Source organism: Capsella rubella, unplaced genomic scaffold, assembly GCF_000375325.1.
Source record: "Capsella rubella cultivar Monte Gargano unplaced genomic scaffold, Caprub1_0 scaffold_8, whole genome shotgun sequence".
Taxonomy (NCBI): domain Eukaryota; kingdom Viridiplantae; phylum Streptophyta; class Magnoliopsida; order Brassicales; family Brassicaceae; genus Capsella; species Capsella rubella.
In genome coordinates this window covers 298,842-310,119 of record NW_006238916.1, presented here as the reverse complement: position 1 = coordinate 310,119, position 11,278 = coordinate 298,842, and the positions used below count along the sequence as shown (strand labels likewise).

The 11,278-nt window shown below is 37.7% G+C and overlaps 3 protein-coding genes across 3 annotated transcripts; 2 read left to right on the top strand and 1 right to left on the bottom strand.

Annotated features, from left to right (window-relative positions):
• The first annotated feature begins 36 nt into the window (after positions 1-36).
• Positions 37-1,622, top strand: LOC17876956 (probable F-box protein At4g22165). Its single transcript, XM_006281567.2, has one exon. The coding sequence runs from the start codon at positions 67-69 to the stop codon at positions 1,384-1,386; it is 1,320 nt and encodes a 439-aa protein (XP_006281629.2). The 5' UTR covers positions 37-66; the 3' UTR covers positions 1,387-1,622.
• Positions 1,623-1,950: 328 nt separating this feature from the next.
• Positions 1,951-3,963, top strand: LOC17875997 (ATP synthase subunit delta', mitochondrial). Its single transcript, XM_006281060.2, has 2 exons — positions 1,951-2,338; positions 3,326-3,963. The coding sequence occupies exons 1-2, from the start codon at positions 2,072-2,074 to the stop codon at positions 3,668-3,670; spliced, it is 612 nt and encodes a 203-aa protein (XP_006281122.1). The 5' UTR covers positions 1,951-2,071; the 3' UTR covers positions 3,671-3,963.
• A 547-nt stretch (positions 3,964-4,510) lies between these two features.
• LOC17874834 (lon protease homolog 2, peroxisomal) lies at positions 4,511-10,096 on the bottom strand. The gene is made up of 17 exons (XM_006279925.2): positions 9,943-10,096; positions 9,608-9,720; positions 9,421-9,526; positions 9,070-9,239; positions 8,563-8,654; positions 8,141-8,320; positions 7,964-8,047; positions 7,748-7,875; positions 7,443-7,644; positions 7,153-7,359; positions 6,696-6,826; positions 6,263-6,476; positions 5,872-6,174; positions 5,544-5,738; positions 5,171-5,416; positions 4,926-5,027; positions 4,511-4,786 (listed from the first exon to the last, which is right to left on the bottom strand). The coding sequence occupies exons 1-17, from the start codon at positions 10,047-10,049 to the stop codon at positions 4,700-4,702; spliced, it is 2,667 nt and encodes an 888-aa protein (XP_006279987.1). The 5' UTR covers positions 10,050-10,096; the 3' UTR covers positions 4,511-4,699.
• Between the last annotated feature and the right edge of the window lie 1,182 nt (positions 10,097-11,278).

Here is an 11,278-nt window from a genome sequence, read left to right as displayed (position 1 = left end):
CTCCCTCTCTTTTTATTTTATTGTTCATTGGGTAAAAATCCTTTTGGCTATTTTCTAAGTAACAGCATGCCTAAGGTTAAGAAGCATCGTAATTCTCAACGGCGGAGAGAAGAAGAACAGGGAAAGCTTTCTTCTCTGTCCCTCGCTGAACTCCTTAGCTATCGTTCTAAACAACACGAACAAGAGGCTATGAAGAGGAGAAACTGCCTTTACTGGTCTCAGCTTCCTCCTGATCTGATTCACTCCATTATCAAACGACTCAACCTCCGCGATTTGCAACGAGCTAAACACGTTTGTTCGTCTTGGCTCTCTGCTTCCAGATTTTGCTTTCCAAAATCCCAAGTCCCATGGTTAATTATATTCCCTAATAATGACGACATGAACATGAATCGCTTATGCTGTAAGTTGTTCAACCCCGAGGAAAAAGACAAGTTGTACAACACAAGTCAAGATCTAGGCGTCGGTGGAGTTTGTGTTGCCACGTATGGATGCTGGCTCCTCATGCGAAACCCTCTCTTTAATCTCTATATCGTTAACCTGCTAACAGGCCAGAGGATAGATCTACCGCCAGTGGAATCACAACTTGGTAAGACAAAACTCGAGCGCATAGTAGATGATAAGTTCCACGCTACGCGGCTGATAGGTTCTCAGTATTACCAAGCTGATTCTACTGGCTTCGAAATCAATTCCCCTCGGCTATGGATAGACGAGGAAGCAAAAGACTATCTAGTTATATTCACTTTCAGGATATTCATGTGGTCGTTTCACACACAGTATGCCCTTATCTGCAAGAAAGGAGACGATCCCTTGTGGAGAGAGTTTCCCGACGGCTCTCCCTGTTCTGATATGGTATACAAGCACCAGAAGCTTTACGTTTATCGCTATGGTGCTATCAAAATATTTGATTTCTCTCGAGACCTTCCCATAAAAGCTACTGAGATTGATGATCATGTCTACGTTGCTTTATTCTCCTTTAACGATTATCGTAGTGAGCCTTTCCTAGGACTTTGCGTTGTTAAGAAGACTAACATTGTGGTCACAGTAAGTGACCATGTCCTGATGGTCGTGAGCCTAATGACATGCGGCAAAACCTGGTCATTCCGCATATACGAGATGTGTTCACGGACGAACAAATGGGAGAGGCTTGATTCTTTGGGTGGTGAGGCAATACTTTTGGATATGGGTGTCACTGTGCCTGCCAAAGATGTTGAGGGAATCAATAACAATTCCATCTATTTTAGCGGTCTTGGTGAGGATGAGAAGGATGATATATTAATTTTTGATATCAAGACAGAGAAGATTGAACGACCGCACCAGTCTGTTTCTTCGTCGCTGCAATACTCTCGTGCGCGATGGTTCTTGCCGGGTTTCACCCACAAGTGTTGATCATTATTTTGTGTTGTGTTACTACTTAAGAGGTTGGTAGGAGAATTTTGTTTAGATGTCTTTATTAGACAAAGAAGAAAGGATTATTCTAGATATGGCTCTAAAACTAGTCAAGTTGGTGGAAAAGAAACTGAAACTCCTTAGAGATGATTTTTCTACCCATCGACACAAAATACCAGAGTATATCTTCCTCTTCACCTCCAAGTTACTGCAGTTTATGTAGCTTTAGATGTTTTAACTATACTAATCACATAAAATCGTCATGAGCATTTTTCAACAATAGCGTGACTAAAAATCCAATAACTCTGTTTTGCGCTTTGAATTCTTGGTCAAAACATAGAAAATTCGAAATTAAGAGGTCGGCCTCTTCAGGAGGAAGCAACGAGAAAAAAAAAAAAAAAAACACAGTGATTTGCTATTTCATATTTTTATCTGTTCTTACCCATAAAAAAGGCCATCCATGGGCTATAAGTTAAGGCCTTGTCCAGCATATGTGGGCCGAAACTAAACTCGTTTCACGCGCTACGAAGATATGCGCGTGAACTTGAGAATCTGAGAAACGACTGAGCTACAACATTTTTAAGAGTAATCGGATTCTCTCTCTCTCTCTCTCTCATCTGCGACGTATAATTTTTTTCCCAATTTCTCAGAGAAAACTCAAATCACCACCACCAAAATCGCCGCCATGTTCAAACAAGCTTCTCGCCTCCTCTCTCGATCCGTCGCCGTCGCATCGTCCAAATCGGCGACGACTCGTGCCTTTTCAACGGAGGTTCCATCGACGCTCGATTCGACTTTCGTCGAGTCATGGAAGAAAGTCGCACCGAACATGGACCCGCCGCAGACTCCTTCCGCCTTCATGAAACCTCGTCCTGCGACTCCTTCTTCTATTCCGACGAAGCTCACCGTCAATTTTGTCCTCCCTTACGCATCTGAGCTTAGCGGGAAAGAGGTTTGGTTTCTACCATTTTCTTCGATCTTTTGGCCCCATTTTGTTTTTTTTTAGGGTCTGATCTATAATATCGTCATTTTTGTGTGGATACGTCTGTATATTGGATAACAGCCCCTTTGGTTTGTGATTGATCTGTGAATTTGTGAAAAAATCTCCAATAGCATTTCGGGTTTGTTCCACTATTTGTTACGCTGGTATATGATTCATCCCAAGGTATGTAAATGTGCTTAATTAGGTTTTAGGACCTTTGATTTTGGTTAGATCTGACGGCGCTCAATTTTAGGGTTTTGATTGTGGTACCTGAGACTAGCAATGGTTGATTTTTACATTAAAATGTCAATAACTTACAAAATCATATAATCATCTTACAGTTCGCAGGTTAACCATGTGTTCACTATCTGAAATTGTTGCTTTGTATTCATCACTAAAAAGTTGAGAATAGTCTATATTCTCCGTTGATCAATTCATTGAAATGGGATACTTTGAATTGTGACTCTTAAAAGAGGTCTGTTATTGAAATCCTACTCATAGAAATGATCCCAAATATAGTGTTCTTCTGGCTTTTTTTTATTGGTTTCAGTTACTATGGTTTTCACATATAATGTCTATTCATATATGATCTATTCTCCTATTGATATATGATGGGGTATATGTGTAGATTGAATGTTGATTATTCTGTATTAATTTTTATCAGTTAATCTCTATAATCAGTAATCATATAGTATTCAAATTGTCGTAGCAGATATTGACAAATAGTATGTTGTAGATGGTGCATTTGCTGTGTGTATCTCTTCTTGTAGAATGCAACACTGGCATATATCTTGCCAGACTTATTTCCTGATCCGTTTTCCAACTATCTTGTAGCTGCGCTATCATCTTCAGATTCTATTCATACAAAACTAAAACTAACCCCTGATGCTAGAGTTTTGTTTCTTATATCTTTAATCATAACTCAAAGCTGATTGGTTTCTCTTCATCTACTTGAAGGTCGATATGGTCATCATTCCTGCAACAACAGGACAAATGGGTGTGTTGCCCGGACACGTTCCAACAATTGCTGAGCTAAAACCTGGTATCATGTCCGTCCATGAAGGCACTGACATAAAGAAATACTTCTTGAGCAGTGGTTTTGCATTACTCCACGCAAATTCCGTAGCTGACATCATCGCAGTTGAAGCTGTGCCACTTGATCACATTGATCCCAGCCAAGTTCAAAAGGGTTTAGCTGAATTCCAACAGAAACTTACATCTGCTACAACAGATCTTGAGAAAGCAGAGGCACAGATTGGTGTTGAGGTTCACAGTGCTATCAACGCAGCTCTCTCGGGCTAAAAGAAGGGTTTCTCTCTATCTTTCTTCCTTCTTTATATCTTCGACAAAAAGAAAACCTTAATCATTTGGCTTTTTCCAGTGATTAGTGAAGCCCCTTTTTACTGCAAAGGATGGAATAAACTAGAAATTGATTTTCTTGTTTAATTGTGTTTGGACTTTTGTTTGAATAAGTGATTTTGTTTAAAGGGCACAAACCCTAAAAGAGTTTGTTGTGTTCATATCTTTGCACCTTTGTTTTTGGGTATGACTACGTTGGATTTTATCCAAAGGTACCGTTTTAACTTGTCGTTTAATGTGTTTTTCTTTCTATTAAAAGCATAGAGTAATGGTTTTTTTATGTGCGTATACTACAATACTCCACGCTGATTAAAAAACTGGTGCTTTACTGAGTAACATACATTTATTGACTTTTAGAAAATCATATTACAGAGAAAATCATATTACATCAAAGGATTTTTTTGACTTTAAAACAAGATTTACAGGTTAAATGGATGGCCGTTATACTAGTCATTTCAGAAAAACCGAAATGACTTCAAATCTTCCTCTAAACAATTCCAACATTGTTTCATTCATATGTCATATTTAACCAATCATCACTTTTGGAAGTGAAAATAGTCGACACTAAAATAAATTGGAATACAAGGTAAACAACATAGGAAGCGTAAAAGTTATCAGCTGCCATGCTCTTCTTTTTACTTTTTAAACGAGAAACTGCCATGCTCGATGTAAGTGGGTTCATCATAATCAATATGATTTATATCATGATTACAGTATCAAATTTTTTTAAAAACTCGTATCATGATTAATTTTTCAAATTTCGGAGGGTATTGAGTTCGTGAGGAGGAGATGAGTAAATTAAATTAGATGATAAATTTAAGCCCATTACATACACAAACATACAAGGAGAGGTGAGTAGGAGAAAACGAAAAAAAAATAAAGAACAGGATACGCAAATTTTCTGATCCCTTGCCAAATAGCCAACATGGTCTGATTCTGACCCTGAGGTCTTAAAACAGAGCTATGGATTTGTCATAATTTAGAGTGGTTGTTCCGCCATGGACAACCTCCTTCGAATGCATTTTCCAGTACGTCCTCCATTCTCTTTGCCAATATCACCTGTTTCCACCATTCATACCAATTTTAGAACTTTTCAAAAACATTACGGACCAAACTGGGCCGGAGTAGCATAGAGAGCAACATTCTTACCCACAATGCAATACCAATAACAAGACTAGGATTGAAGTTAACAACTTACCTCCAGACTGGAAAGTACAGCGGCGGGTACTTCAACTAAGTCTTTTGAGTTTCTCTGCGGTAGAATCACTCTCTTGATACCATAACGGTGTGCAGCCAATATCTGTCCATCAAGTTAACATGGCCCTCTTAAAATATATATTTATCTATCCAAGGATTGTTATAAAAACCATGAAAGATGGTACCCAAATTCGGGCTTTTTACAAGATATGAAGCTTCGGGATGCTAGAACGAAAGGCAACTTACCTTATCTTTGATGCCACCAACAGGTAGGACGAGACCTCTAAGTGTCATCTCTCCGGTCATGGCTGTGTCTGCTCTTACTCGTTTCTGACTGAACAACGAAACCAGAGCAGTCACCAAAGTCACTCCTGCTGAAGGTCCGTCCTTTGGTACTGCACCAGCAGGAAAGTGAATGTGGATGTCTCGACCATCAAGAACATTCATATCTCCTGCAAGTGCCAGCTTGAAATCCGATGCACGGGCTCTTACCTAAAAGACATCAATACACAATCAGGTTAAGAGTTCTAAAGTATCTTATATGTTCTGAATAGTAGATGCAGTCGAATAGGAAATGTTAGCAATCTAATGAGTGAAGCTTCAAGTGAAGATGTTTTACCCATGTAAGAGCTAATTGAGCAGATTCTTTGATAACATCTCCAAGTTGACCAGTCAAATGCATTTCTCCCTTGCCCACCATAGATGTAGCCTCCACGAACTGGACCTCTCCACCAAAGGTAGTCCAAACGAGACCCACCGAAACGCCAGCTGAGGCCACTCGATCAGCAGCTTCACTGTCATCAAACCTTGGAGGCTGCATTGCACCCAATAAAACAGCACGTGTTAAATTCCCCAAAAATTTCACGTTTGTATCATAACACAACCACTGCAGATTATATTCCGTGATACAAATATTTAGATGTGAACAGAGCAGAGAAAAGCTTTACCCCTAGGATTTTCTCAAGCATAGTCTCATCCACTACCAAAGCTGAGGAACTCTGGAAGGTACCTTCAATCTCATGATCATTTACACCCATTGGAATAACTTCCATTTCCACTTCGCCTCCCTCAGCCATTCTACCATTAAGCAGAGGAGAGGTAAGTTTCTGCACATCTTTGCTCAACGGAAGAGTTTGTTCATGCTCTGCAACCATCACGGCAGCTGCACGAGCCAAAGCAGCCAAGTTTCTCTCTAGACTACGAACACCAGCTTCCCTTGTGTACCTCTGAATTATATTCTTTACCATAGCCTATGGCGAGCATACGAAAAAACTGCATAAGTGCACGACGCAAGAGAATTATTGGCAATACATCAAAACATTTAAAATAATAATCTACCTCTGGAATCTTGAGGAACTCGGAACTAAGCCCATGCTGATCTAGAACTCGAGGAATCAGATGGCGCATAGCTATCTTAAGTTTTTCCTCTTGTGTATAACCTGGCAACTCAATTAGCTCCATCCTATCTAGAAGCGGTGGTGGAATAGGTTGAACCCTATTTGCAGTGGCAACAAAAACCACCTTCGATAAGTCATATGGGACATTCAGATAGCTATTTTTTCAGTTAAGGTAACCGTTAAGTTCATAAAATGGAGTGGCGAACTAAAGCAAGTATCATCTGTGCATCTATGAAAGAATATGGTTGTTTCCTAAGAGTAGGCGAAAGTACAATTTCTAGATATAAAATTTATCCAAATAAACTTTCAACAAGCCTAACAAATTTTGGACGCTGAATCTAATATATATTGAAGAAGGAAAGATGATAGGATACTGATCATTAAAAGTTTTGTTCTGCTCCGGATCCAAAACCTCCAGCAGTGCTGAAGCTGGATCACCCCTAACATCCGAGCCAGTTTTGTCAATCTCATCCAACAGCATAACTGGATTGCAAACACCAACCCTCTAAAACCAAAACATAGAGCGAAACCCTTAGTGATGAAAAGATATCATATCACAAACCATCCATCATGATTTTTATCAAACGAGACGTTCACATATTAGAAGAGCATCTACACCACAGTTATTATGCCAATGGTTTTCAGAAAAGTTAAGTAGCAATCATTTTTATGGCCTATAATACTCTATTTCACCTATAATTGTCAAAGTCTAAGTCAGACAGACGGACAGACATAGACATCACACTTATATGCTACAGCTTAGTTCCTTAATTTAAACAAATCACCAAGGTTCTTTCATATTTCTTCAGCATAAGTAAAACAAACACTCACCTTTAACCCATCAATGAGGCGCCCTGGCATACTTCCTATATAAGTCCTTCTGTGTCCTCTAATGTCGGCTTCATCTTTCACACCACCCAAAGATAAGCGAACAAATTTTCTACCTAATGCAGCTGCAATAGATGATGCCAAAGATGTCTTGCCCACACCTGGTGGACCAACGAAGCACAAAACTGGGCCTCTTGCATCTGGTTTAAGCTGCAACAAATAAAATTCAATCAAGATAAAACCAGAAAACTGAAGACGGATCACTGTCGAATAGGAAAAGACAAACAAACAACCTTTCGAACAGCCAGATATTCAATGATCCGTTGCTTGACCTTGGTTAAACCATAGTGATCACTGTCAAGACGTTCTTTTGCTGCTTTTAGATCCAACTCATGTTCTTCGCTTGCCTTCTCCCAAGGAAGATCAGCCAACAGCTCCAGGTAAACTCGTGAGCTGTTATAACCAGGTTGCTGAGGTTGCATCTTTTTCAGGCGCCTGCATTAGGTAATGAAAAGAAAATTAATAGTAATAAATTATGTCGTCAGTTGGTCCACACTCACACAACAACTATCAGTCATTTCCCTGTAGCATATTATACCTCAATTCCCTTTGAGCATGCTTCCATATGTTTGATGGCATTCCTGCAGCTTGCATCTTTCTTTCAAGTGCAGCTACATCATCTTCATCATCATCATTATCACCAAGCTCCTCTTTAATAGCTCTCATCTGCAAAAACCAGTTTCAATTCTACAAGTCATACCACTGAAGGACAATAACTTCTCAGCTTCACAACAAGAGCCAGAAGAATCCAAACCTGCTGGCGCAAGAGATACTCCTTCTGTGACTTTGACAACTGGCCTTCTACCTTCTGAGTAATCTTCTCTGCCACGCGAATTGACTGCCACAACCCACAAGTAAACATCTAAATGACTTCAAAATGCCTAGGAGAAAATTGAGGACAGATACAAGAATATGACAATTAATAGCTAACCTGCAAATGCCGATCAACTAGTTCAGTAGCCTTTGAAAGTCTTACTTTGAGGTCAACTGAATCCAGCATAGATAGTTGTTCTTCAAAACTCATCTCAAAGCTAGCAACAAATATGTCTGCTAATTTATGGATAGGAACTGTCTCCAAAAGAATTTTTGTCCTTCCACCAGTTTTTTGTTTCTGAATCAAGAATTAATGTATAACTTACTAATTTAATCAAGAATCATCCAAATCCATGAGATGAAGATTAGATAACTGCTCCCATGGAACAAAAAAAAAAATCCCAAAGAAGAATAAATTCTTGAAAACAGATACCTATAACTTTAGCGTTTTAATCTTGGCAACTCTAATGCTGAAGCAAAAACGAAAATTTGAAAAGGAGGAACCAAAAACAGACAGCCGCTTAGTTTCACTAAAGTTACCTGCTCAAGCACAGAGACAAGCTCCATAGCTGTGGTTTTAAACTGGCGTGACAGTGATACAAAATCTGGGTCTTGTTGCACTTGCTCCAACTCTGCAGATGGCCAGAAAGGAACCAGCTAAAGACATCAAAGGACTAGCATGTATCTAAATGTAATATAAAAATAAAAGCTCATTACCCAACCTTAAATAAGCCAGAAAAAACTATCAAAACCAAACAAGCTCCACCGCAAAATTATTATCTTCGAGAATCTTTAACCTCAAATAATTTCATAAGCATAAAATTTTCTATATATTAAACACAAACAGAGCTAACATCTGCAGAGACAAAGTCTCAATGATCACAAGAGGCAGGAAACTGATGTCGTGAAAAAATATCTCAGGTGCATGCTGAAGAATCAGAATATACAGGACCTTACCATATGATAAGACACAAAATTATTGGACAGAAGAGAACAATTTGACAACAGTAGTCACACAAAAATACAAAAAGAAATAATATATCTTACCTGCCTTTGTCATCTCGAGTGATGTAACCCGCGCAACTGAATATGGTCCTCTTTTGCCATGCTCCTGAACATTAAACCTGCTCAGACCTTCAAGGACAACCACATATGTAACTCTTCCGCTTGGTTTCTCCACACCTCTTGAAAGATGCAGAGCCCGAGCTGCTACTCCCCTATATATTTGAAAACAAGAACATCGCTCAGCATAAGCTGCGAATCAAACCAAAATAGAAATCAGATCACACATTATTTATCTTGAGGCACTTCATAACTCTGGAATCACCGCGTTCCTATCAAATTTACCTAAAAATTATTATGAAATCACAGTCTAAAAGGAATAAAAATAAACCAAACCTTGTGTGCCATTGAACTTCCTGCTGATCTTTAGCATCAGACTTCTGAGCATCTGTTGTACCAACTAGAAATTTCAAACTCCTTTCTCCAGAATCACTTCCAGCACCTAGGCACAAGAAATCAAAATCAAACACAGATACTCACACCGAATCAAATTCATCCGGTCTCATAATCATATTGCCAGTACCTGGATTAATCATCGTCCCAATTGAAGATCCCTCCGCATCATCACGAACAGGCAAAATGCCAATTAAACCCTTCTCTTCTTTCTGCCATAGCTCTTGCTCCACTAGTGTGACGCTAAATTAGAGAAACAAGTAACCAAAACCAACAAACGTTAATTGATACTCAGCAAAGCATAACTCGAAGATTACGATTCTTTAGCCAAATCACTTAGGGTTATCTAAATTTCGAACCAGTACAAACAAGAAATCACCTAAAAACAAAACCAAGTCCAGAGGAAGAAGAAGAAGAAGAAGGGAATGATGGAAGCATAAGAGTCGTGCGAAACGATGATTTTACCTGCTATGAGAAGTACAACGGATTCGAATAATGGCGCCAGGTAAGAGAACCTTGTTCCTGAAAGGAAGAATCGCTAACCTACTCGGTAGCTCCACGGTTTCCGCCATTAACGTCGTCTTCGAGAGATCGATTTGATCGTCGTCTCTTTTATATTATAACACCGACGCTTTTCTTCGTCTACATTATATCTGTTTTTTTTCCATTTTCTTTAATATATTTTAATGAAATTTTAATTTAGGTCCTTGTATTAGTATCTTCTTCAAAAACATTACCCTTACTATTTATATATTTAAAATAAATCATATCTTCTTTTTTTTTTTTTTTTTTTTTTTCTCCTTTAAATCATATGTTAAAAATCATATCTTCTTAAATGAGTTTTTTACTTTAGCATTCAATAGTTCAGCTTCTATTAGTAAATTGGAAAATATGGTAAAGTGTATTTTTTAACCAAGAATAACATAATACTATTTTTACATAAATGGTAACTTTTTTTTTTGAACAAAAGTTGTAACTTATGTTTGATAATTTATCAATTTTGTGAAACAAATAATGTTTGGACAAGCGATTATTTTTGAAATTTGAGATTTAAAATTTGGATCATAAGCAAGATTCATAATACAAGTTCGTATAACTAAATTACTTATACCAATGATACATAAACGAGACGTTTCGGAAAAAAGAGTACATAGCTTTTTCAGTCCGTCCATCTATAGTATAAGTACACCAATACTTTTTAGGGTAATTATTAAATAAAAATGACAAGAGTATGTTATAAAAAAATTTAGTTGTCTAGTCACAATGCATATGATAAAATGAACTACCATGCCCTCATAGTTTTGATCCATTTTGTATATTGATAACAAAAACACAAACCAATATTATTGAGAACAAATTAGGAACTGCTAGTAAAAATGTAAAACTATTGAAAATAATATTGCATGTGTTCAAACTAGTTGAATTTTTAGTACAAAAAAATATATAATTTATTTATAAATAGTGAAAAACTACTTATTTCATTACATAAATCTTGTTCATTAAATCAATAAAATATGTCACATAATTATTATTCAGTCCAATATTACTCAAACGTTATATTGAATATATTCATTTCTATATTTCGGATTGTTCAAATAAGGGGAAAAGTTGTCGACTGAAAAGATGAGGGATGACTTTGATACTTTGCGTAAATACCGATACTAAATTAAAAGTTTTGCATTAATAAGTTTATTCACAGCCGTTGGATCATTTTGGATAAGATGGGAAAGACAAAAACGAGTGACAAAAGAAGAGCGAGAGTTTTGGGACCCATGCTTGTAATAATGCCACGTGTCAGATA